Here is a 27,529-nt window from a genome sequence, read left to right as displayed (position 1 = left end):
GCATCTGAATGCAGACAATACTAAGACAACACAGCAAGAGTGCTCAAGTTCCACAGTTTGTCCACAATTGGGTTGATAATATAGAATACAGTGGAATTGCCAAGGTTAAACACAATCTGTTATGTGATGCTGTAGCTCCAAGAAAATTGTGACGTGTAGAAAATTAACTTCATTTCAGAATCAAACTCTTGCCTTTATAAAGGCTTCAATAACTAAAAGGCAGTGTTTTGATTAACATGTTTTACATTCTTTTGAGTAGCATTTTACACATTCTTAACTGCCATACAAGTATGAAGAAATGTTAACCACTGTACAACTAAAGTCAAATAAATCTAATCAAAGACTGGAGATGTTTGCAGAGCGATACCTGTTGTGTAGTGGTTCTGGAATTAGAAAATGTGTCTTCTTAAGCTTCGTGGGTTTTTTTTGTCGGTATGCACTGCTTATGTATTTGTATAATTATCATGGCATCTGCCTGGTAATTAATTTAAATTACCAAATCACTTTGTGCTTAACACTGATATTTGTATTGCTCATAGGGCTGAGCACGGCAGCACAACTGACCAGTGGTTAGAATATCTGCCTCAACATTTTGAGCTTCAAGGTTTGAATCATGGCTCCTGCCTTCTTGGCCAAGTATTCCACCTTCCTCACACATTCCAAAAACATGCCTGTTAGGTTCACTTAAGACTCTAAATCAGTGGTTCTTTAACTTGTTGGAGGTAATGAATCCCTCAGGTTTCATACGCACATTTACCGAATCCTTCTTAACTGGAAAAATAAAATGTGATTTTTTTTTTTTTTTTTTTTTTAATTCAAACCAGGTAGATTTTATTAGTGCACAAAATGAAACACGCATCAGTTACATACAAAATCAGTGTGCTCAAAGAACAAACCAACAAAACATGAATTTCACGCAAAAAACAAAAACATAACTCAATGAAAATTCACTGCAAATGTGATATTTGCTCAGAGGAGTTTCTAGCCCATTAACTCAAATCTCACCCCTAAAATTTGACAGATTATTTATTTTTTTAACCGCATATCATGTTTAAACATGCTAGAAAAGTGTATAACCATACAGTACTTGGTTGAAACATATTTAATATAAAAAAATAACATTTATAAAGCGCCCATTTCCTACCAGCAGCCTACTAGGAAGTTGGATGCTTTCGCCGCTGGTTGGTCTATTCGTAGATATGAACAATAGTAGATATGACACGGCCCGTGTCTGCGTGTCGTCAGGTGACGCTAAACCAGTGGGGGAAAAGTGTCGGCGGATTCCATGTTTGTGGATGGCACAAAAACCAAAATAACGGATGTCTGCACATTGTGCTGCACACAATGCCGTACAAGGGAACTACATAACCGTTCATAGGTAAGAATATTTTGGGGCTTTTAAAAAAAATAATAATTCTGTGACAATAGCACATGCGTTGACGTTGCCAAAAAAGTAAACTCCATGAAAATCGTTTAAAAAGTCACCAATATGGCCGCCACGTAGACACGTCGCTTAGCTGGGCTGCTACAGCATGCTGGTGTTTCTAGACTTGAAATTCATATCTGTGGGTCTTATGCTGCAAACTCTGCAATCACCCCGCCATCCCTATCCTACTGGATGCGTCTTCTGACATAACAGCGACGTCGTTCCCGAGGTAAAAAAAACAAAAACAAAAAAGAAAGAAAAGAAAATTAAAAAAATTTAACTCGAGGCGTGGCGGGGAGACAGCACTTGACTTGAGCGTCGAAACGTCACAGCGTTCCATCGGCGCGTCCCCGCAGCACATACACAATGAATGGGTTTGTCAATGCCGCCTTGAGCCCTGCTATGAGCAGTGTGAAAAAGCTTTTACGCACGCACGCACGCACATACACACACGTCTTGACCTCAGCAGCACCCCTGAGACTGATTCACCAAACCGCTGGAGTTCAATCGGGGCCCAACGTCAGCTTGGATAGGCTGCAGCTTACCCTGACAAGGATAAGCAGTGTAGAAAATGGATAGATAGGTACTGAGCACAGTAAGTTCCGTTTCTGCTTCAGCTTACACTTTTCCTCATCACCGGGACCATATTGCGTTTTGTATAGTATTGATGATCACAAAAAAAAAAAAAGAAAAAGAAAAAGTATAACACAATTACAATTGTGGAGTTATTCCTTTTGATATCAAGGGAACTTGAGTTGAACTTTTCCAAAAAATGTTGGTAGAACCCTAAAATGTACAACTTTCTGGGACATTAAACTTTGGAGATTCCCCTGTATGTGTGCGATAGTCACTGTTTGGTGGATGATCGAAAATCAGACCTCAGATATATGAAACATACAGCAGTCATAGTTGCACACTGTCACTCAAACAAAGGGCCAGGATCTAAAAATGTTCGAAAAACCTTTTACAAACACATTGGGAGAATAAGGTACAGTCAGGGCTATTTATGTGCTGTTGTTTTGATAACTTTGTGTTGTCGCTTTGTCCAAATCTTTTCACGTATCAATTAAAAACAGTGCCAAGGAAGTCTTTTCCCTTCAATAAATTGTGCGAGTGAGCCTCCATCCTCACTGACTTTGGCAGACTGTAGAGCCACCCTTGGCCCCTGCAGCAGCTTTCTTGCGTCTCTTGTTGAGAAGGGGATTACTGGATGTGTCCAGGTCCTTGATTTTCACCTGGTCGTAGTCTACACGCATGGTCGCCAAAGCGCTGGTCATCTCCTCCTGTGACACATGAGAGAAAGATTGATTCTCTGACCTTCACATGGATGGATGGATTGAAGATAAGATTATATCGATTTGTTTTTCAACTTTAAACAGTATTTATATATTGACAAAAGCTTACTAGTGATGACTGCCCATATTTCACTCTAACTAACTTTTGGGGTCAACTTTTACATCTGATTCCATCTATAGAGGAGATTATATAGAGGCAACATACTATAGCTTGTTATGTAGTAACGGTTACTGACACAGTACAGGAAGTTAGGATATACTGTATGCAATATACTTCCCCTATCTCTGGTAGACTTCCAGTTAGTGTGCTGCCCATTGTTGCTTTCTTTTTTTCCCCTCTCATCTCTGCTTTCTTTATAATTCTTCTTAGTTTTAAGATTTTTTTTCAATCTGGATATGTGTAGCAGCAATAAACATAACTACACATAAAAGCTGCTCCCTTTAACATCCGAGATTCAGTACAGGAGAGAAGTGGCAGACACATTGACAAGCAAGGATAATAGAGGTTGTTAAAGACAATTAAGTCACAAGCCCTTAAAGTGAAAAGCGGAGCTAAAAGATGCCAACACAAAGAAAAAGAAAGAATTTCATTTGTACACCTTCAAAATTGCACTGGTCTGTCGTTACTCATGCATGAATGTAGGATGACGAAAGAGTGTCGCCTCAACGTTTTTGGGAAGTAGTTGAGAAGGTAAATATTTACTTCCATAGCACCATTGCAGAACGATACTGTATTGTGTGTTTATCATTGGAGACAATTGTGTTTTATGCTCTTATTACATCAGAAATCAGCTGTTGAGAAGGATTGCTGCTATGTATTCACGACTTATTGACACACAATTGCACCCATTGAAAATATCAGATAGATGAATTTCTCAACATTATGTTGTTGGAGAAGTTAAGCTACGGTGGGTCTGCATTCCTTATACGCGTTTGTATTACTGAACCACTACTGTATTTAGTTAGGTTCTTTATTTAGTAAGCAAAGACAGGATGATGTTTGTTTGACTTTGGCATTATTTTACGATATAACCCATTGTGGCACCTCAGGGGATATTTCATATTCATACTGTGGTGAACTGGCCTGAACACTATCAAGAGCACTGACCTACATGTACAACCTAAATTCTAACATTTGCTAACTGAAACATATTATATGAGAGGTGTATATGGCACCATTGCGTGCTGTTATATTGCATTTTTGTAAAGTATTGATGGTTTCTATTTTACAGTTGCGACATGATGGTTGTTATATTAAGCGGTAGAATATATACTGGTTAAGTGCCCACTGAAGGCCCAGGGACCAAATGCATAGCCCACCACTGGATTTATTCGAAGGAGTATTAGACCAGTGATTCTCAACCAGTGTGCCGTGAGCATTCTTCAGGTGTGCCATGGGAAATGATCCAATTTTACTTAATTACTCAGAAGATTTCTTATTTCCAAGAATTAATGTATCTTTATTCATCTATTTATGCCAGTGAGGCGTAGTGACAGACAGAACAAATAAATGCTCTTCTACTCGACGGCAAGAAGTGCATACAGTAATTCATGTATCCGCTTTTGGTGACATTTTTGTTTGTCGGTGTGCTGTGAGATTTGTCAATGTAAAATATGTGCCTCGGCTCCATAAAGGTTGGAAATCACTGTATTAGGCCTACAGTGAAAAGGAAGAACTAAATACTATACTAATACTACTACTATAATAGTACAAGAAGCAAGTCAACATTTGGAAATTAACACTTGATTAAAGTAACAATATTACGAATAATGCACATGCAGAATGTTGTACAGTATTGTATTATAAATTGTGGTTCATAAGGTTCCTCTCTAATTCTTGCATATCTTTCTAATACGGTACCTGTATCTTTAGAATTTCAATAAATCACTAAACTTTATTGTCATAATTGACTTTGATATGTTTTCACTTTCATTGTGGCCCTGTCGGCTCGGTGATGGACTGGTTAGCGCATCTGTCTAAACAGTTCTGAGGACTGGGGTTCTAATCCCCGCCTGTGTGGATTTTGCATGTTTTCTCCAGGTACTCCGGTTTCCTCCTACATCCCAAAAACATGCGCCGTTGAAGACTCTATATTGCTCGTAGGTGTGAGCGCGAATGGTTGTCTGTTTACGGGCGGCTGTGGCTCAGTAGGTAGAGCGGGTCGTGCGGTGACCGAAAGGTAACTGGTTCGAATCCCGGCTACGACTGAGCCCTAATTTGCTCCCCGTGGGCATGGCAGCAGCTGCCCATTGGTGAGCGTGCGTGAATGTGAGGCTTTCTAAAGCGCTTTGGGCACTGTGACGGTGTAGATAAAGCGCTGCATAAATGCAGACGATTTACCATTATGTGTGCGCTGCAATTGGCTGGCGACCAGTTCGGGGTGTACCCCGCCTCTCGTCCGAAGATAGCTGGGACAGGCTCCAGGACGCCCACGACCCGAGTGACCCGGTCCATAAAATGGATGGATGGACTTTGGCCCTAATACTTCTTACATATTATTTAGTTATCCGTCCATCGCTGCTGAGATTTTTTTGTACTTAGAATACAGGTCTATAGGTTTATGTGGATCACGTTCAAATTGAGTGTGTTTTTAAACTGTATTTTTGATTAGTCATCAAAAATGAGTTTGAGGACGCCTGGTGAATTACTGAGGTTGTCTTGTCCCATGCATTTCGAGGTCATGTTTATTCCTGAAGTATGGTTTATTTTCAGAATTTGACGATTACTTCCTTAAATAGGAACCTTTGGAACTAGAATTTATTTTCCTTGTAATGCCCGACAATGACCAGAGGAGTTCAGTGTTGTTGTGCCTCAGACCTTCACTTCTTCCCACATCTCTCTGTCCTCAGTCAGCACTCGGGTGGTGTGGAGCGGAGTGGAAGGGACCACCATGGATTGCTGCAGAGCACAAACACATGCAGGCAGATGTGGGAACACAACAAAACACGAAGTAGCACCAGCAGAATCAAATGTGTGTGCGTGTGTGTGAAAAACTCACGCTGATCCAAGGGTGTTTCATAAACTGACTGATGGTCATTCTCTCATTGGGGTCTGTCTTCAGCAGCTGGTGAATCAAACCTTTGCCTGGAAGAGTAAAAACAACTCAAAGCTAGCTTATGTGATCACAATACAACCGTTTCTTAATACGGAAAATTGTGTTTTCATTGTTTGAATATACAGTGGAACCGCTTTTTTTTTTTTTGCTTGTCCAGTTCGGCTGTTAGGTCAAGCAGAAAGGAGGAACTGTATCCCTTTTACGCTAGAACAGTTTTACTGTGCCACAGCGGAGTTTTTAAACTACCACTGTGGTTATTTGTATTCTGATGGATATCTATTGAAAATTTCAGACGGACAGAACAAAGTTTTACAGGGGAGTGACAGAAAAAAAACTATGAAAAGATAACTCAGTAATATAGGAAGAGATAACAACAAAAGACAGGACACTAGGTGGAAGAAAGATGAGTAAAGTAAATCACTATATGCCTCGTACAACTGAAGTGTGGTGGGAGTGGCTAAGTAAATTCTACACATCTTTAGAAACAGAGTGTAATTGAGGGGATACCCAGGAAGTTAACATAGTTATGAGTTATCGCAATGAGTGAGAGGCCTCACACCAAGCGAATAAGTCTCAGAGGTGAGAGTCTGCGGACACATGCAAGTGAATTGACACAGTCTCGCATGCACAATAATCGACTTTTTTAGGCCACAAGAACCCATATTACTGTACAGTACAAAATGATTTTTTTTTTTCATGGCCTAAAACACCTAGTAAAGTACATTATTGAAATATAAAAGAAGCTTGAAAATGTTTGAAAGTTTCACATTTTATCCCAACTTACCACCCGGTGTGCATGGTCATGGTGGCATGGTTGATGTACAGTACTCATTATAGGGAAGTCGCTTTTTATTAGCCACAAGGAATTAGTGCGCTTCCTAGTTCAGGCGAAAAGCTTGATAAAAAAAAAAATAAGTTGTTACTGTACCAAAAATAGCATGTGCCAAACTCCATAGACTTGTGTTTTGTATTCCTCAGATTTAACACCGCAACCATGCGGTGCTCTCTTTGCTCTATGTACAATAGATGTAACCATAGTCACATGGCCGCCATGTCAATGCCCCACATTCAACAGGGTTGCCACGTAGGCGCAGGACGATCAACTAATATTGTGTCCCCGTGACCGGGAAATACGTCAGTCCCATTCTCTGCCTGCATTGCGCCACAGCGTCAGTAAACAACAGCGGCCAATTCTGGAACTAACAGACTTTGTCAACGACAGTTTAAGTGACAAATGGAAACAATATTTGGACACATTGTTCAGTCCCGACGGTCCAATTTATGCACTATCCATTATATCGGGGTCCGTTATATTGAAGTTCCACTGTAAATGTATTGTCAGTTCAACATATTTCATATCCACAATTGCCCCAGAAATTGATTGTTACAGTTTTTGAAGGCAAGGACAAAACGTGGAGGACCCAAGTGCAGGGAGGCAATGCAGTAGTATAAAAAAAAAAATCCGAAAACAATGATCATAGAAAAATCGAAATACTAAATTAAAAGTCCAAAATCTAAACACAAACAAAGAAACACTTGAGTAAACTCAAAACAAGACACAAGACATAACTGGCAACTATGATGTGACAGACAGATAATCACAATGACCTGACAAAGACTGAAAGAAACCATCCATCCATCCATTTTCTACCGCTTATCCGGTTCAGGTCGCGGGGGCAGTAGCTTTAGCAGGGACGCCCAGACTTCCCTCTCCCCAGCCACTTCATCCAGCTCTTCCGGAGGGATCCCGAGGCGTTCCCAGGCCAGCCGAAGAACGTAGTCTCTCCAGCGTGTCCTGGGTCGTCCCCGGGGTCTCCTCCCGGCGGGACGTGCCCGGAACACCTCACCAGAGAGGCGTCCGGGAGGCATCCGAATCAGATGCCCCAGCCACCTCATCCGGCTCCTCTCAATGCGGAGGAGCAGCGGCTCTACTCTGAGATCCTCCCGGATGACCGAGCTTCTCACCCTATCTCTAAGGGAGAGCCCGGACACCCTGCGGAGGAAACTCATTTCGGCCGCTTGTATCCGGGATCTCGTTCTTTCGCTCACGACCCACAGCTCGTGACCATAGGTGAAGGTAGGAACGAAGATCGACCGGTAAATTGAGAGCTTCGCCTTTCGGCTTAGCTCCTTCTTTACCACAACGGACCGATACAAAGTCCGCATCACTGCAGACGCTGCACCGATCCGCCTGTCGATCTCCCTCTCCATTCTTCCCTCACTCGTGAACAAGACCCCAAGATATTTGAACTCCTCCACTTGAGGCAGGATCTCATCCCAGACCTGGAGAGGGCATGCCACCCTTTTCCGACTGAGGACCATGGTCTCAGATTTGGAGGTGCTGATTCTCTCATGAAAGAAACCATGGAACTAAATACACACAAATTGACGAGACAACGAGGAACACCTGGACAACACAAGGGCTGGAGGGAGCTGATTGGTCGACACAAGGTAGGTTGACGAGAACAGGTGGAAAACAAACACAACCCAAACCAAAACCCAGCCCATGACAGAATTGAATTTGAAATCAGAAGTCATGGAAAATTGTGGCACACAAATATTAAATGTCTAACAATTGTTCACTTTATGTTCAGAAGGGATTTGTTGAAAAAGAATCTGGTAAGAGCTGTTAAAGGTGAAAAACAAAACAAAAAAACAATGCACGAAAAGAACAAACCCATTTAGCAAGAAAAATAAAATAGACACACTTTAATTTTTTTACTGGGCTACATAAAGTGCTGCAGCGGACCGGATCTGGCTCCCAGGCCTTGAGTTTGACACATTTGCTCTAGTGGTTGGTCAAAGAATCACTGGATTAAATGGTCAAACTGGGCATAATGTTGCAGTGGCTTCAACTTTTTTTTTTTTTGCCTTTAAATCCAGTACAATACATTTGCGTTTTCCGGTAATAATTTGGAAATGTTTGTTTTCAAAGCTTTATTAAGGCACAATTTTTACTTTTATTCATTCATTTTCCGTACCGCTTATCCTCACTAGGATCGCGGGTGTACTGGCGTTTATCCCAGCTAACTCTGGGCAAGAGGCGGGGTACGCCCTGAACTGGTCGCCAGCCAATCGCAGGGCACATATAGACGAACAACCATTGACTCACATTCACACCGATGGAGAATTTAGACTCGCCAATTAACCTACCATGCAAGTATATTTTCACGTGGTATTGGGGTAAAAGGTTTGAGATGCACTTGCCTAGAGGCTTTTAAATACGACACGGTCACAGCCAGATATTTTACAGACATGAGTGCCTGCTCATGAACTCTTTGCTTAGAACTACTGTATAGCGTCCCCTTGCAGACTCCCCCTCCCCCTCGTTGCTGCCGATCCACCTATCAATGCCAGCGGACTCAGGCCTGCGGGGAAGGTTACAAGGTGGTGGCGACTGTCTCGCAAACATGTCAAAGAGATTTTTATACAGGGATCTGGAAACTTGCCTGTTTTAGGAGGACACTGCATTGCGCTCACACACGCACAAGTGTTCTTTCTGCTCTTGTTGGGGGGGGGGGATTTATAATTTAATGTCAGTGGTTAAAGCATCTAAGCGATGTAATTGGGCACAGCCGATAAAAGCAGGGGACATGCCCCCCCTTCAAATGATGCCTATGCAGTCACGATAAGGGGCCTCACCACCCCAAACATTATTTTGCCCCAAATGCACAGTATATTCTGCCTTTACTGCATCAAATCGCAATTGACTATGCGGACATGAAATCGAGGTTGACATGTTGGATGAGTCTGAATGACAGAAGTACAGTAGGCCTACATCATAGACAGTCTCAGTTGGAGTTAATCTAAAAGCTGCCTTATGGTGTTTTCCCACAACAAACTGACCGAGCGATGCCTTTAAGGACCTTGCTTTGCCTTGACAAGCGGCACAGTCATGCTGGAAAAGAACAGGGCCTTCCCCAAAATGCTGGATGCTTGGAATTGTTTAGATTCGGAGTGTCCCTTTTTTTTTTTTTTTCCTCCGAGGGCCGCATACAGAAAATAGGTGGGATGCAAGGACCAATTTTAAATTCAACAACTAACCTATTAAACACGCTAACACCAGTTGATAAAAAAAATTTATAATAACTGCTATGTAACTGGTTTGTTAAAGGTTATAAGGTATTTCTGAAGATTTTGGGGTGGGCCACAGCCCCTGTATATCACTAGAATAGATCTGCCCCTGCTCTGAGCAGATCTCCAATTAGTAGCAACTAGCAAGCTAACAATTTTTAAGCAGTTTCTTGAAGATCATTAATGTGACATGTTCACAAATTGGACCTTGAGACGAAGGTAAAAGTAGAGTAAAGCAATTTTGTTTCTAAAACGGAAGTACCATCATGAAGAGAAATGGGGGTACTGTTTTATCTGTACATTGTGCTTTTGCATGTTTACATTTGGAACCCCCCGCCTCTTCTTCTTTTTGTGGGCCATGTCAAACGCCATTTTTAGTATATGCCACAGGCCTCTAAAAAGTGGACAGGAGGCTACAAATGGCCCCTGGCTCGTGGTTTGGACGTCCGCGGTTCAGATAAAGAATTAAAATAAGCACACCAGAAGATTTATCAATGGTTAATTAACTAACCTTCATGTGACACATCAGCCCACTCTGGGTTGGGAAATTCATATTGACCCATCCTGATTCGCTTCTTCATCCCTGGTGAAATGGCTTGACCCGTGTTGGAATAAAACGGAGGGAAGCCGCACAACCTAGAGATGAACAAGGGAGCGGATAATCCTTTCCCTCTGTTCAAGGTTACTTCAGTGACAAATTCGAGATACTCACAGGATGTACATGATGACTCCCAGAGACCACATGTCACATGACTTGTCATATTTCTCCGGCCCCAAAACCTCGGGTGCTTATCGACGGCCACATAAACACAACCAGAGAAATTGGAAAAAAAATAAAATAAACGAAATGCAGTGTGATATTCAACTACAGTATAAAGGCTCCTCAATACAATACAATTGTTGTTTCTCCAAATCGTGCATTTCATACTTCACACAGAGCAGCTCACTGGGTCTGAGCCTTGCCACAGTCAGTCCATCTTACCACAGGAAGTAAAAGAGAGCGCAACTAACCCACATAGTATGGTGTGTAGCAGGGAGTCTGGAGAGGGTTGTGTTGTGTGGTCTCCTTCGCGAAGCCGAAGTCCGTTAGTTTCAGGACTCCATTTCTGTGCTTTGAGGTGTACAATAGATTCTCAGGCTATTGAAGCAGACATAAAATGACCCAAGTTAATAAAACATTCTGAAACCCAAATCTGATTGTGAAAATGTTGATCCCACCTTGATATCTCTGTGAGCGATGTTAATACTATGCAGGAACTCAATGGCCCTGCTGATGTCTCTCATAATTTCAGACGCCTCTGGGATGAAAGAGGTTAAAAGAAACAATCTCAAACCAGAAGCCAATCCAATGAAACGCGACAGTGGAGGAAAAGTAAATAAAAGCAGTTCTGTATTGACTGTATATGTCCAAATGTATTTACTTAATTGCAGAGTAGCAGATATCTATTTGAGGGGAGAACCTTAATTTGTAAAAATACATTTGTAAGACATGTATGTCCATCGATTGGTCCTCTCACAAATGCGGAATATATAATGAATTAGTAATATAAACTACAGTACTTACAAAAAGTTAGGGACCTTTATCTTTTGAGTGAAATTCACTGTAAACTTTACAGATGAATTCAATTTGACCTTTTCTTAACTTTTGATGTCCGTCTGCTCATTATTTCAGTACTTTTTGCACAACTTGCTGTTCCTCAAACAAGGCGCCGAATGGGAAACTTCACAGGTGTTTGATCCGTGAATCAACCAATAGGTTTCCAAGGACATCGACTGCTATGCCTTTCTGTGACTCTTCCAGTCTCTCTCAATCTCTGTTGCAACCAGCTGATGACACTCAAAGATCAGTGGCCACTTCCTTCTGAGAACCCCCCCTGCTTGAAACCTCACAATGGCGATTGTTACATGTCGTCTTTACTCTCATGATGTTAAATGCGAACAGCATGATCAAAAGGACTGTTAAAATACTAATTCTAATTTAACCAGGAAAAGGTTTGGCTTTGGGATCAAACACCTCTTGTGAATTTTGCCTTTCAGCTCCTTGTTAGAGAACAGAAAGTTGTGCAAAAGATACTAAAATATTGAACATTTGGAAATGTGCATTTTAGGGTCATCCTGAAATTTGACCTGAAAGCAAATTCTGAATATCCCTAACTTTTGGGAATAGTGTATATGTTATAATGCAACAGTAATGTGGCCTCTTAGTTTACAAAAACTGATCTGTACTCACCTTTCTCTGTGAAAGCCTGGTCTCCTCTGGCTTGGATGCGGCTGAACAGCTCCCCTCCTTCCATACTGCGCACGCATGCACGCACCCACCAACCCACCCACCCACACACGCACGCACACACACACACACACACACACGCACACACACACAGTGAATGTTGACGTGTGCAACGAAGTTGTTGTAGTTAGACACTGAGAACGCTATACAGTCGAACCTCCAAAGTCGAACACGATCTGTTCTGTGACACTGCTTCACTTCACTTCCAAGTTGTTCTATTATAACAATGATTTCCCCCCCATCTCATTTTAAGTGAATGACTTTGTTCCAGGTTCAATGTCACTACCAGAAAGCCTTGATTAACCATAAACAATATGTTAGATAACATTTCAACATTTCTGACTGTCATAAATGTACAACGAGATGTTAACCACTCTATAATAAAAATAAAATAAAGTAAAACACCCAGTGGCGTTTTATAGGCATTGCTGGAGTTAAGTGTCATGTGATTATCAAACAGGGTGTCGTGGCATCCTATTCTGCTGTGGTGAAAGATCATCAGGGGTGTCGCGAGAAATTATACAATTTCACTTAATTTGCCATAAAATCATGATTTATTAATTAAAAATATATCTTTGTTTCTCTGTCTTTGCAAGCAACATATAGTGAGAGGCAAAATAATTCAATGCTCCACTGGACCGCAGAAGGCGCAATAAACTAATTTGTATTCACATTACAGAATAAGTCATGGCTTCCTACGAAAATGTCAGGTTTGTGTTCTCAACCCAGACTCATAATACCTTCATAAATAACTAAATAAATGATTACTTTCTAATTAAAATATACAAGAGCATCCTTTACATTCCCATTTAGCACACAAGAGGTGCAAAGTTGTATTTCCTCTTGCTGCAAATGTTGTGTGAAGCTGTTAGCAGATGAGAGAGAGGAGCAAGATTGAAGTCTCCAACGACAAGTATGATGGCGATTGGATCAGAGATGTCTTCCACGCACTGAAATTGTAATCTCGTGATCACAGTGTGCATGATGTCACTCGCGTGCGCTAAAAGCGGAGTTTGAAAGTAAACAGGGATGACTTCCACACCGAGTCAGTACATTTGTGAGTACATTGAGACTAGACCATTATTTGAGTCAATAAAGGTTGAGAAAAACTAGCGTAGTGTATGATAAAGATTTTACAATAACATCTGCCTGGTAATATCTGCACATGTAATTGATATTTAATGAAATGTATTGCTCATCATGTACTGAGCAGCCAGAAGTTTTAATTTCCGCTTCTTTGGTTGTTATTAAACATTTTCTTTATTGTCACAGCTGGCACCCTTCCGTTTTGGCATCATAAGAAAAAAAAGATAAACAAAACATACAAATCCTTTCACTGTTGGAGTCTTATGAGAATTGACGCCACATAATGATGGTTTGACTGTAAAGGCTTATTTCTCCAGAAAAGTTAGATTAAACTAAAAATTGTAACCTTTGACCTTAGAGGTTCCAGTGGATTAAGAACAGCAGCGAAAAAATAACAATTTTACAATTTAACAGTATTGTGATGAGTACGCCGAAGAGGATGTGGACGCCAAGTGGTGAATGAGCACAGAGAGAAAGAGGGAAGTAAATGTGCTTTTGTGCTCGAATGACAGAACTAAATGTCGTCCTCCGCTGACCTCCACTGTCACGGGAAGCAGCTTACAGCAGAATGAGATCACCGCCTTTCTCACACACACACACACACACACACACACACACACATACGGTTACTACAAACAGTACAACACAAACACTGTTGCTGTGCCAGTACATGTAGTCAATAAATAAATTACCGCCCCTGTATCAAATAATGTGAAGCGATCTGTTTCACTTCACAGTTGTTTGTGTTGAGCTGTTTGTAAGTAAAGACGGTCAACCACAACAGGCGCAGAAAGTATTCCACACCTTACACAATTATCTCATCCACTTTATGATAGCGGTTATATATTTTCAAAGACAACATGATATCCGTCTCACCATTCTCAAGTGAAACTGCTGACAGCACGTTTCTAGGAGGAAACCAAACAACAAACCACACAAAAGTTTGTGTATTTCCTCACCACTTAATAGCTCAATGCAAATATAATGACACTAGTGCCCAGACCTCCGCCATGGTTTAAACACCTTGAAAAACCAATGACTGAACGACTACAATCTAGAATATTAATAGCTAAAAGGTGAATTTACGTTTCCTACACATAGCAAATGTTCAAACTGAGAGGATTTGATATTGGTTTGGTTCAGGTTTTTTTAATTTCATTTTTTAAATTAAATACTCACTACTACTACTTTAAAAAAAATCTGATATTGTTCTATCAACAATGTGGACGTAATGGAAATATTCTTTGAGGGACACCAACAATCATCTCCCTCAAACCATTAATTAAGTGTATAAACGTTATAAAATTGTTAATAAATTGTCGAAATAAATGATCTTACACACTGAATTTTAAATGATTATATCTTTAAAGTGTGGCTTATAAGCCTTTATATTTTGTTCATTTTTAGAGATGAAAGTCCTTTTGTATATTTGGAGTTTTCACCATTTATGAACATATTACCTAGGTAGATTATTCAATATAATTATTCAACTCCCAATGTGAATTTCATTTTTTTTCTCGTTTGTAATAATTGTACTGATACATTTAACTTGAGCAATTTAGTTGGTTATTTACAAACTCTAACAATGCAAAGTAAAATGTGTGATGTGGTTTGAATAATTTTGAATTCAACTGATAGATAGCAAGCTAGTACCACTCCATGATGATGAGCAGGCACTTCTTCCCATGATACATGTTCTCATAAAGGCTGAGGATTCGAACAATATGCGGCCCGCCCGACACCCTCCAATGAAGCTCCACCTCCCGCCTCGCTTTGGGGCTGTCATATAGGATCTGGAAGACAGAGAGAAAAGACGACTTAATATGTGGTACAATTAAGAGTTCAACCTACGTTTTTGGGACAAACATCCCACTAAATCTAAAGTAGTAACTAGTATTGTAGTAGTAACTAGTAACTACTACAATAACTAACTAACTTGTATTAACTAGTATTATTATTATTAGTATTATTCTAAAGTGTGTCGTCAGAGTGTCTTTTGGTTTTTGTAAGGTTTTTTTTTTTTTTTTTTGGAGGATGCCACAACAGAAGGTACCATTGATGGCCAAATGTGTAAATGTGATAATAAGCATTGAACAAAAACTCCTCTCGTTGTTCAGTACAATATGAGAAAATGGATGGATGGATATAATTATGTACAGTACACAGATGAATGAACAGATACTGCCATTATGGCTAATGACTATTATGAAAATGACCACACAAGCACATTCTTACAGCCTTTTTTGAGTTGTTAATTTCACTTTACACTTGTATGACAGTTAGGAATGTTAATGTTATGACGATGACAGTTGGACCTTGAACTAATTAATTTCACTTTCCATGTTTTGAAAAAAATAGTGAGAAATTAGAACTACTTAGAAGTCAAGTAGGGTCACGGAACGGATTGTGTCTGACTCTGGAGATTCCATTGCACTGTAGACTTCTTGTTACTGTTATTTATTATTTAAAACAAAATCAACTGATGTATTGTACGTTTGTATTCTGTTATATATTGGGACCTACATATAAAGTAATGGAGACCACTTAGAGAGCCCTACTGCGTATCCTACATACGCACACATACAGACAGCATGGTGGATGCTGACATTGCATACATGTCCAGTCAGTGTGTATTATTGGATATGAAAGCGATCTGATGTCCACAAGAAGACTGCTCTGGTCACAGAATGGAAAGACTGACTCATGGACATGTGAGACGCACACACACACACACACACACACACACACACACACACACCCTGGTTGTTAAGATAAGCAACATGCTTGTTTGTTGATTCAAGAAGTTTAGACGTTACGGAGGAAATTTGCGGGAAACTCGACAGTCACAGTGAGGATGCCAGTAACTGCTCCTCACTGTAGATGTGTGGATGAGGAAGTGATAGCCGGGAGTCTCAGTGCACAACAGTTGCGCAGTTGAAAGTAGAAGTCGGGGGTTTCCGGTGACTTCTCTGCCACCGTGTGCGACTACAGCCTCGCCCACTGAATGTGACTTCAATGAGAACTTTTGGTGTTACAAGCTCATTAATGGCTTTACAATCCTCATTTGCGGTACTGCACTGTCGTAGCTAATAAAACAGAATGGATTAAAAATGACAAGAATGACAAAGAGATCGTAAGACATCATGGTGACTGTGAACGCAGACTTGTCCCTGATTCTCCCCTAAACAAATTAACAGGCTTCTATTGAACCCTTCACGTCTCCTTGGAAGCCGCGATCACCGAGGCTCTGTACCTCTCACCAAAACACAGCGTCATAGAACACAATAGCATATTATAATTAGGGCTGTCACAATCAAATATTTTTAGAATAGATTATACTATGTATTATTCCATCGATTAATCGAATAAGGGCTAATAGTTTGATATACACTTCTGACTCTCAGGCTGCTTCGGTTCAACTACAGTACATGTAAGTTGCAGGTGATTCATACTACGGCTACAAATAATTATTTTTGTCATACATTAAACTGACAATAGGTTTTTGCATATATTGATTATGATTCAGTGGTTTACTAGTTTGGGCCGTAACATGTGAGAAAATCTGGAAAAATTGTTTTCCAAACTAAAAGCAGATATTTGCAAAAGTCTTATTTTGAGTAAAAGCAAAGATAATCAGGTACACCCTGAACTGGTCGCCAGCCAATCGCAGGGCACATATAAACAAACAACCATTCGCGCACACATTCACACCTAAGGGCAATTTTGAGTCTTCAATCAACCTACCACGCATGTTTTTGCGATGTGGGAGGAAACCGGAGTGCCCAGAGAAAAACCGCACAGGCACGGGGAGAACATGCAAACGCCACGCAGGCGGGGCCGGGATTTGAACCCCGGTCCTCAGAAGAGTGAGGCAGATGTTCTAACCAGTCCTTCACCGTGCCGCCATATTATTATTATTATTATTGCGGCACGGTGGGCGACTGGCGTCAGCCTCACAGTTCTGAGGACCCGGGTTCAATCCCCGGCCCCGCCTGTGTGGAGTTTGCATGTTCCCCCCGTGCCTGCGTGGGTTTTCTCCGGGCACTCCGGTTTCCTCCCACATCCCAAAAACATGCATTAATTGGAGACTCGAAATTCCCCGTAGGCATGATTGTGAGTGCGAATGGTTGTTTGTTTGTATGTGCCCTGCGATTGGCTGGCAACCAGTTCAGGGTGTACCCCGCCTCCTGCCCGATGACAGCTGGGATCGGCTCCAGCACGCCCGTGACCCTTCTGAGGAGAAGCGGCTCAGAAATAACTTCACTAACTTATTATTATTATATTAAGGCTGCCACTGTGGTTTACTAGAGTGCATCAGAATAAAAAGAGGGTCGCTATCAGTAGGGGTACATGAAAGAATGTATTTTTCTTTTAGGTTCAAAACATTTGTTTTAAAAAATTAGGTACCATTTTTATTTAACTTGTATGCACAATACATTGAATCATTATTTCAGTACATTTTGTCCTCAAGTGTTAGTGTTCAAACTTTGTTTAATGTTGTGGCTGACAATAATATATATTTTAAAAATTCTGTCTTGTTTTTGATGAATACATACTTATACTAAATCATTAATATCCTACTATGCTAGTGTATTTCCGAGTTGGTCATGCTGGTGGTGTTTTAAGTGGTAATTCGTGTAAAATTTGAGCAGTATTAGTAGTTTATAGGACAATTGTTTATGTTATATAATCTTATACAATATGTATAGTTAAGATCCATACTAAAAATGAAATGCTACTATACTTTACACCTCTGTTTTTTATTTTTACTTTTTTATCAGGGAAGGAATGTGAGCAAAACCTTTATTATGGGTGAATAGGGTTAATGAGTCTATAAAAAAAATCAAACAAAAAAGCATTCTGGTCCCATGACACATTGAAGTTTCGGAGCTCTAGTTGGAGCCGTCTAAACAAGAATTTGAGGTTTAACCAGGGTCAGTGGAGATTTATTAACTACTTTAACAGATGTTAGAGTGAACCGCCATGAGGACGAGGCGAGGAAACAACGATCTTGTGCGGAGTTCCTGGCTCAATTGCAGGAATTTCTTTGATGGAAATTTTGACTGTGTCTCATTGCTACCCTTATTGTGAACACACAAACAGGGTAAAGGTAAAGCAGGATAAAGCATCTCAGCTGACATAGCAAAATTATTTTCTATGCAGTTTCACATTACGTTGAAAACACCGTCAATATTTCCCCTTTCAATGGACCTTTAAAACACACAGAAAAACTGTAATATGTTTGTAGTGCTGGGCGATATAACTTGAAGTCCGATTTGCAACTAGCGAGTCAGAAAGAGTCCCCCCAAAAAACGGCACGAAACGTACATCATTTGGAAAAAAAAAAAAAAAAAGTCTGCAAAAAAGAGGCACATCTGTGTAAAATCACCTGGAGAGGAAACACGTCATCGAATGCGCTGCATGTATCACGCTAAAGAGGGACGCGGCTGTAACCTCAGCAAAACAAACTTAACAGGATCTATGTTCAGCTCCTGTCGTTGTGAGAAGTCGAGCACCAAATGGAGGGAGGTACTGTAATGTCAGCAATCTCATTCAGGAGGACGGGACATGATTCCTATTTATACAGTGGTAAAAGATTCAAAAAATGGATGAAAACATTGGATCCCAGGTACGAGTTGCCCAGTAAGAAAAAATTCACAGAGGAAATTTTGCCTGAACTTTACAATGATGTCATGGAGACAGTAACTGCAAGTGTGTCGGCTGTAAAACATTTTTTTTCAACGGCCGCGACCGGGGGGCGTAGTCGCACGGTGCAACGTACTTCACTACCTTAAAGACTGGGAGCTGAAAAGCACCTGTTTGCAGACAAGCTATGGCACCCGAAGATCATACTGGCCAGAAAACTGAGAATCAGAATCGTCTTTATTTGCTAAGAATGTCAAAAACACAAGGACTCTCTCCCCGGTAGTTGGAGCTGCTCTAGTATGACAATAGACAGCCATTTTGACAAAAACTACTTTTGAGACATAAAAACACACTACGGAGAGTCACTTAGCAATAAAAGGTTACCAGTCATGTGGTAATGCTGATAAAATGAGAGTTTTGCTAATGATGCAGAGACCAACTGACATAACGATGCTTTCAATTCTAGGAAGCTGGACAAGGTCACTCCAGGGACTAAAGATCATTATATTTTGAAATACCTGGAGAACAAAGTAATTTTTTGTTGTTGTGATGTTTATAATTGCTAAATAAACATTCTGCTTTATAATGTTAATCTCTTTTGTCTGGTCCAGGCCGTCTATATCACCTACATTCCCTGCTGTTGTCGGCTGTTTTCGAGTCAATGCAAAACTTCAAGTAACTCAACACTTATTGATCAATTAATCAGTTAATGGATGATTGCGCCCACTACTAGTAAACAGGCACGTAAGTACAAGTAGTATGCTTCTAATATTATTAAAGGTTGTGGAGCTCAACAGGCCTGACTCCTTGCAGTCAGACAAATCCAAGTAAATGTAAGTGACTGTAATTGAATTCAATTGAATGAATGGCTTCCATCCAGCCCTGCTACAAAGTGGATTAAACCTATACCCATCAATTATGTTTAGGAACCAGAGGAATATGGAATTAAAAAGCTCACGAGAAGGTGAATTCCATTCACCCCCTTCCACATTAAAAACTCCTTATCATGTCCTTTGGCTTTTTATTTGCCCCAATTGTTCACAACATTGGCTAGGGTAATAAAAGGGTACTATAAAACGTCTACGGTGTCCTAGGCAACAGTGGGTTTTAATTACAATCAAACATTAAGTCATTTTAGAGCCAGGACAACAACACAAGCGACAATAGTTTGCTCTGTCGAATCGTTCGAGACAGTGGTCACGGTTCAATATGCACTAATGACAATGTCATTTTATATTTACTGTATCAACCTCTGACGATGAGGAGCTGTGCTAAACTACTCAGCGTTACGCCTTATTGTTGAGCGCAGATCCACTATGCCGCTCCTCTCGCAATCATTCTGACCAAGAAAGGGTGCGTTTGGAAATTTTATTACTACTTTTATTGCTGAACTTTGCGAACCTCATTGTTGCTCTGACCTCAGACAGCTGGATGTCGGGAGCCACGCAGTAACTTGACTTAATTATGTCAATATATTACTGCGGAGTGGAAGATGAAAAGCAGCGTTCTTGGGACACGCCTCCTCGACAGTCACTACTGATGATTTAACTAAAGGTCTGATAGAAGCTGTGGAGTAATATAATAACTACGAAAGGAGAAAAGAAAAAACACCGTAATTTCTCGTGTATAATGCACAACCATGAATAATACGCACCCCCAAAGTTGACCTCAAAATTCTGGAAAACCCTTCTACCTATGTATAATGCATTTTTACAATGCATGGTTATGCTTCTACCCATATGATCAAAGCATGAAGTATTATCTGTATTTTGTTATTCTGATGTTAAGCACTTTATTTGAACACGTGATACTTTCTTTTGATTTACTTGTTCTTATTGTGAAATTCGAAGCCCTACTTTTTTGAGTAAATTAGAAAAAACACAGTTGTGCTCATATGTTTGATTAGCCAGGCAGAATTTGTAAGATGGGTACAATTCTTTAAAGAAAACATGAAGGGCCAGGCAAAAAACATAACATTTTATTTCAACGGTCAAGCATTTCAGAAAAGCACTATCATTAAACAAAACATAACCATTAAGAAATGAAGGATGGCTGTTGTTCATATTTAAAAAATCTATATTTCACATATTCTGCCAGGGTATGTAAACTTATGAGCAGAACTGTAACTATATGCAGCCATATGTACCTCTGTCATATTGGAATGAAAGTGTAGGCTACACCTTTTTTATAGCCACTAGGTGGCGGTGGCATATTAGAATGAAAGTGTACACCTTTCTCATAACTTCTCGGTGGTGGTGTCATTTTGGAGTGATAGTGTACAGCTTTTTCATCAAAAGGTTTTTCCATTATCCCCTATACCTATGTATAATGCACATTTTTGACTTTTGAAAAATTTTTTGGGGGGGAAATGCGCATTATACACGAGAAATTACGGTACAATGTGCTGATGGCACTTGCTTAGTGTTTCACTTTGTGTTGCTATATAATGTGGTTGTCAAAGTAAATTCTAAACTGGATGAACTAATTCAGGGGTCAGAGCTTTTAGAGCCATTTATACTTTTATATTTTACAAGCTACGCTTTTTGTGCCTAGTACACACTAAAGATTTTACTGCATTTTAGTGACAGTGAATAACTATGCAAACAAAGGAAGAATTTGAGAAAGGACAAAACCATTTTTAGGGTACTCTATGTTGTTACTGTGGAGGGATTCAATTTATACCGTGATATATGAATTTTAGGCCGTATCGCCCAGCTGAAACTAACTTTTTGGTGTCACAATACTTTTGTTCAACTAAGCAATAAACAAAGGTGTTTTTTGTTTGTCTTTATATTTTACAGTGGTTAACTTATTTTTATACATGCATAACTAGAACATTTAAAATGTGAAATGTGTGAAGCACTTCCATCAAAATTAAGAGTGTGCTTTATTGCTTTCATGGATTAACAGTGGTAATTATAATTTTTTTCTTTTATGGAATTTAAAAATCATCAAAAGCATGACGTGTACAGATATAGGTCTTATGATGGCGGCAGTTTGAAACCGGAACAGATTGCGTCTGTTTCTGAGTGGGAAAACAATATAACATTTTATAGTGCCCCCCCAATTTGACAAAATTTCCTCTTCGCGATCAATAAAGTGTAATAAAGAATATAAAGATAGGACTGTTTACACTCATCAAGTACTTCATTAGCCGAGCACAACTGAACATGATATGAGCTGTATCAAGAAAAGAAAAGAAAAAAACACTGCTACTGTTCATTATTGTGCATCTATATGGAAAGCCATTTGAGCATTTATACATCATTGATATCCAGCTTAAGGTCCATGTATTAGTAGGCGCTTTGTCCTCACTAGTAGGACAACTTTGGCATACTAGTTGGACTGCATGTTACTAGAAGGACAAAACTGTGTACTAGCAGACAACTGTTTGCGACTAATATCCTGAATGACATAAAATTCTATTAATTCAATCTAGTGCTTCACTAGTACTACTATTAGTGTAACATGCACTGTAGTTACAGTAGGGCTGTGCAATTAATCAAAATTGTTTTTGGGCCCACCAAAAAATATATTTTTTAAACAAAAATAAAAATGGATTACCAAAAATGTTTATTAAAACTAGGCAACCTACCTGACATTTAGCTGGAGTGCTCTGTATTGTATGAAGGATTTTGCTTAAACGTTCAGAGACAACAGTTAACTCTATTTGGAAGCAGCACGTTTTAATTAATGTTATGTTCACTGACAGTTTTGTTGTTACATATGAATACCAAAGGAAAGTAAGTCGAATTCAAAGATTTGTTTCTAAATACATTGTACATGTTTGAAAATAATTGCTGAAAGGGCACAGACTGAGAACTGTGTAGTACTCAATTGTGGAGGGCTCTACAATATATTTGTAGACTGCACAATGAGAGAGAGTTATGCCACACGCCACCCCGGATTTGCGCGAGTCACGGAACTGGAGCCCATAGTGCTAAACTGTATTTTTACCGTTTTGTGATTTTTTTTTTTTTTTTTTTTTGGGGTTGGGGGTGGCTAAAAAGGCGCCCAGTCATCAGTGGCTATATGGCAAAATTGCGAGTTACTTAGTTACATTAACTTGGCCCATTTCTATCACTTACTGTGTGCAGTTAGGCAGCTAGTAGCTATGCTTACAATTGGAAAAATCCATCTTCCCTGGATGCCACAGTCTAGAGAACAAATGGGTGATGTTATTTCAATTCCCAAGTATTATGTATGTTGTTGTAGTCAGGCTACCATAATTTGTTGAAACGCAAAGCAACTAGCATGAAATCTGTGCTCAAATGTCTGTCACCTAGTAACAGCCACAGGCTGGATGATGTGTTTAATTAACGTATAATTGCAAGTTATGCGGACTGACACGACACCAAGCGCGGCAGTGACATATTGGACGAGCCCGCCGCCAGTCCGGAAGCCCATTAGCCCGCGAGCTAGCTGGTGGATAACGCCTCCGATTGCGCCATACGCACTCACATTCACACCGTCAGTGAGTGGGAACTGAACCCACGCTCCCTGCAAGCAAGTCAGGCGAACGTACTACTACACCATCAGTGACACCGGAGGCTTGAAGTGGAAATATTTTCTCGGCTCAAACATATAAGGATGTGTAGGCAAAGAAAACTTAAAACTTGAGCAGGGCATGTGTGCATCTGAGAGCTGAGAGAACATTTCCCACTTTTCACAATTTAGAAGCCTCATTTTATATATAGTACGTACATTATGATTTTCTTTCATTCATTAAAATTTCACAGGCTTATTAACAGTTTTCTGTGGTGTGTCAAATTTATGACATTTTTATTTTAACTTTAAAAGGGACTTTAAGGGTTGTCTTTAAAGGGCCACTTTCTCCGAGTTTTGAATAATGTCATTATCATTTGTTTTTGCTTTTTATTGTAGGTGAAAACAAATCGATTGAAATCAGATTTTTTTTGGGGGGGGGGCGGTTGAATTTCTTTTAAGGGTTTTTAAAGATTTTATTTTCAGGCCATATCACCCAGCCCTAGTGACTACTACAGTGTTCCCTTCGCACTTCACGTTTTGCCGCTTCAGTGCTTCGCGGTTTTTCCAAAATATTCATAAAAAAAATAAATTCATCAAAAATTAAAAATGAAACAATACAGCCATATCAGCACCCGTATTGTGGAAAGACGCGTTGTTTCATGTTGATGCACGAGAGAGAGGTTTCCCTGCATGCCAAACAAAGAGATGAGTTGACTCAGAGGCTTTGTACATGCCTATACTGTACTGTACATGCCACGGGCACTCATACAAGGCGCGTGATTGGTTCCCGGCCTGACATCGACCAATGAGAGCACGAGTGGATTTATCCCGTGAGCTGATTGGCTGCGCATCATCGCAGACGATGACCATCAGCGAAAAAGTTAAACTTTTATTAGATATGATCAAAGAGAGAAGTTATGCATCTGTGGCACGCCATTATGACATGGATGAATCTATAGTACGGTACATCAATAAAAAGGAAGCAAACATCCGCAAAACTGCTTCAATAAGGAAGCAAAACATGTGGCAACTCCGCGTAATAAGAGACGGGGTTATGTCCTTGTACAGGGGAATTTTGAAGCAAAAGAAAAAAAACAAAGACAACTACCCATCACCATGTTTTTCTCCAAGGTAAAACCCCAGCTACACCATCAGCGCCTGCAGCAGAAGAGTCTCCGAGTGAACCTAAAGCCTCTACGAGTCAAGTGAGAGCCTCTCCTCCGCCACCAACGCAAGCCTCTTCGCCTCTCTCAGAAGGCAATGTTGTTTCATGTTAATTACTGTATAAGGTTATATAATTAAAGATTTAAGTAAATACTTGTACTGTTGTAATCTTTGTCTCAAATATGTAAAGTATAAATACCGTTTACATATTTTAAACATTCTGGTACCCAAATACACGTACACGAAAATTCCTAGGGGGGCGGGGCAAATCCTACCTCGCGGTTTTTCACCTTTCGCGGGGGGTTCTGGTCGCCGTTAACCGTACATTTAAAATGATTGTATTGCAGTGCATAAATTGTAGAAGAGCTTTGAGAGGTGGTTCTAATAAATTGAACTGTCGCAAATTGCAAATTAAAAAAAACAAAAAAACAATCGAGAGTAATTGACGACCCCCCTAAACGTTTAGAAGATGGCGGCAAAGCACTACTGTCATTTATTCATTGTATGTACCGCCACTAACCAAAACACAGTATTGTGGTTACTATTGCGTTCGTGGAATAAGAATGAAACAATAATTCATCAATCTCCATCAATGTCTGAGGGCCGCACTTTGGGGCAATAGATGCTGCAAGATGGTTTCAAAGTAATACTTGCTTTGGCATGAGCACATAAACAGCAAATAGGTGAGTTTTCAGGATAGGTTCCCAAAAACACAAAAATCTGAGGGGGTCACTGTATGTTGTGAATTGTTCACATGCAGCAAAAGTACTGTACAGAAATTCTGTATAAGTAAAATATGACATTAGAAATCTATCAGTTTGCAGATGAACAACCACGGTTATTGTTAAATCCTAGTTTGAAAGGCAGCATTTGCTGACGCAGCTCTTGTATTCCAGTGCAGTGCAGTGCAGTGCTACAGTACCTTGAGAGCGCACTTCTGTCCGGTCTTCTTGTTGAAGCACTCCAGAACTTTGCCATTGATTCCCAAACCCAGAACCTGACTGGATATTTTATAGTCGTCGGTGACTGCGTGTCTTTTGATGTCCAGTCTGGTGTTTCCGGGCAAAGGGAATAGCGTGGCCCCCTCGGCGGCAGCGGCAGCGGCAGCTGGGGGAGCCGGCGGCGGCGGCTGGAGTTGGCCGTCACCGGACTGCGAGTCGTGCTCGGCTTCGGCTACCGGCGCACGCGGCGGGTTTTCTTTCCCGTTCCCATCCTGCAGCATGTTCGGTCTCGTCCAGCGATTCACCAAACGACGTAACGACTCGACCGCTATCCAGTAACTGCGTCAAGTTGACGCGCCTACCAGTTGTCCTGGACACTGCTCCAAAAATGTCTTCGTTATCTACTCATTCCCTGTAAAATCTTTATCATTATTATTTTTTCAATCAAAAGTAGTAAAACCCCTCATTACTTATTTATTCGTTTTCTTCCAAAAGGAATCGAAACATTCCAGCAGGTGTGCTGACATGAAGTCAGTGAGTCCAAAGAGAGAAGCTTGTCAAGGATTCAGCTTTGCGCTCACATGGTCCAATGTCACATTAGTGTGTGTTGAAGTGGAAGCACCCTCATACGCAAGCGCCACCCTCCTCGCACTACCGACTGATCTCATTTCACAACTCGACCCCAGCGGCTGGCTTAAAGGCGCAGGAGCCTGTCAACTGCTGCCAATGTTGATTGACTTCCAAGTCTGGACAAAAAAAAAATACAAAAAATGTTCGTCACAGCATGACAAGATTGTGTAGTACAAATGTCTTTGGCCACCGTTATATACAGTTCTACCTTGACTTACGAGTTTAATTCATTCCAGGACCAAGTTCATAATTCAATTTGGCACCAGGGACTGACCTATTTGCAGATTTAAACCCAAAATTTTTTTTAATTTTTTTTCCAATTTGGTGAAGAAATGTTTTCAAATGTTTTTGTGGACTATTGTAAAATACAAATATAAAAACATAATAAAAGAGAATGTAAACAAATAAACTGGTTTTATGAAGTGTATTTAAGCCAAAAGTCATGCACACAAACTGTAAATTTGGAGCTGCAGTCTGACAGATCAGCCTTTTACCAAAAGCTTAGTTCAGTGTTAGCATCTTCTCCATGCTCCTTGCAAGTGTTTTCATTTTGTTTTTGTGCGTTTGACTGTTTTCGCTATTCAATACATGCCTGAAAGCGCATTTGCGACCATGGCTCTCCTTTTTTTCCCACTTCACTTCAGCGGCAGCATATCTGAAGATCACTCGTAAGTCAAAATTTGGCTCGCAACAACAACAACAAAAAATCGACCAAGCAGCGCTCATAATTTGAAAAACTGCAAATTTGGTGCACTCGTAAGTCAAGGTACCACTACATTATACTGTATGTGTAGCAATTCTGTAACGACCATATATACAGTAAGACAAATTCTACCTTTTAGTGCCATATTTGTGTTTGAACAAGCAACTTCCTTGTTCTTTGAGAAAGATGAACAGATGGGCAGTGCCGTTATGAGGCTCATGGGTGGACAGCTCCATCAATACCAAAGTTACTCAAAAGTTGAAAATAAGTTACTGTATACTCACATTTCCTCACCAAAATGTAATGAATGTTTTTTTTCATTATTGTAGTTTTTTTTAAATAATCCTGCTAAGTGTATCTTTTATTATTTTATGTTGAGTGCTGTGAAAAAGGTTAAAAAAAAAAAAAAAAAAAAAAAAAAGCAACTGGTGACCCAAGACCTTTGCACTGTACATTTCCGGCTCACATTGTGATTTTAATAGTCCAAAGCACAAATGAGGGCCACTCCTCGTTTGATCCAGTGTCCTGGAGTGAGATCTGTAGGCAGCTCTACTGCAATCACATAGTTGGTAGAATGCCCGGTAGTAGACAGCGTTCCTGTAAAAGCACATCAACACTTCAGTGTCCGCACAGACCAGCGTGCCAGCGCAAGGTGACGTGGTGTGTTGTGGATGGAAAATTCAGAGCTGCACTTTCTAGGCCATGAAACATGACACTGTCTGACGTCAGTCTA

The 27,529-nt window shown here is 40.3% G+C and overlaps 2 protein-coding genes across 2 annotated transcripts in view; both read right to left on the bottom strand.

Moving 5' to 3' along the window:
- Positions 1-436: 436 nt before the first annotated feature.
- Positions 437-27,324, bottom strand: mapkapk3 (MAPK activated protein kinase 3). The gene is made up of 11 exons (XM_061688805.1): positions 27,263-27,324; positions 25,445-26,209; positions 14,878-15,017; positions 12,082-12,146; positions 11,070-11,149; positions 10,863-10,989; positions 10,564-10,639; positions 10,363-10,487; positions 5,721-5,806; positions 5,540-5,620; positions 437-2,709 (listed from the first exon to the last, which is right to left on the bottom strand). The coding sequence occupies exons 2-11, from the start codon at positions 25,742-25,744 to the stop codon at positions 2,554-2,556; spliced, it is 1,236 nt and encodes a 411-aa protein (XP_061544789.1). The 5' UTR covers positions 25,745-26,209; positions 27,263-27,324; the 3' UTR covers positions 437-2,553.
- The window catches only part of dnah1 (dynein, axonemal, heavy chain 1), a 41,770-nt gene continuing 40,443 nt past the window's right edge, over positions 26,203-27,529 (bottom strand). Inside the window, exon 79 of the mRNA XM_061688806.1 lies at positions 26,203-27,393. Coding sequence (XP_061544790.1) covers positions 27,272-27,393 — 122 coding nt within the window. The 3' untranslated portion in view covers positions 26,203-27,271. The remainder of the gene's footprint in view (positions 27,394-27,529) is intronic.

Source organism: Phycodurus eques, chromosome 10 (genome assembly GCF_024500275.1).
Source record: "Phycodurus eques isolate BA_2022a chromosome 10, UOR_Pequ_1.1, whole genome shotgun sequence".
Taxonomy (NCBI): Eukaryota; Metazoa; Chordata; class Actinopteri; order Syngnathiformes; family Syngnathidae; genus Phycodurus; species Phycodurus eques.
This window is presented reverse-complemented; position numbering and strand designations above follow the sequence as displayed.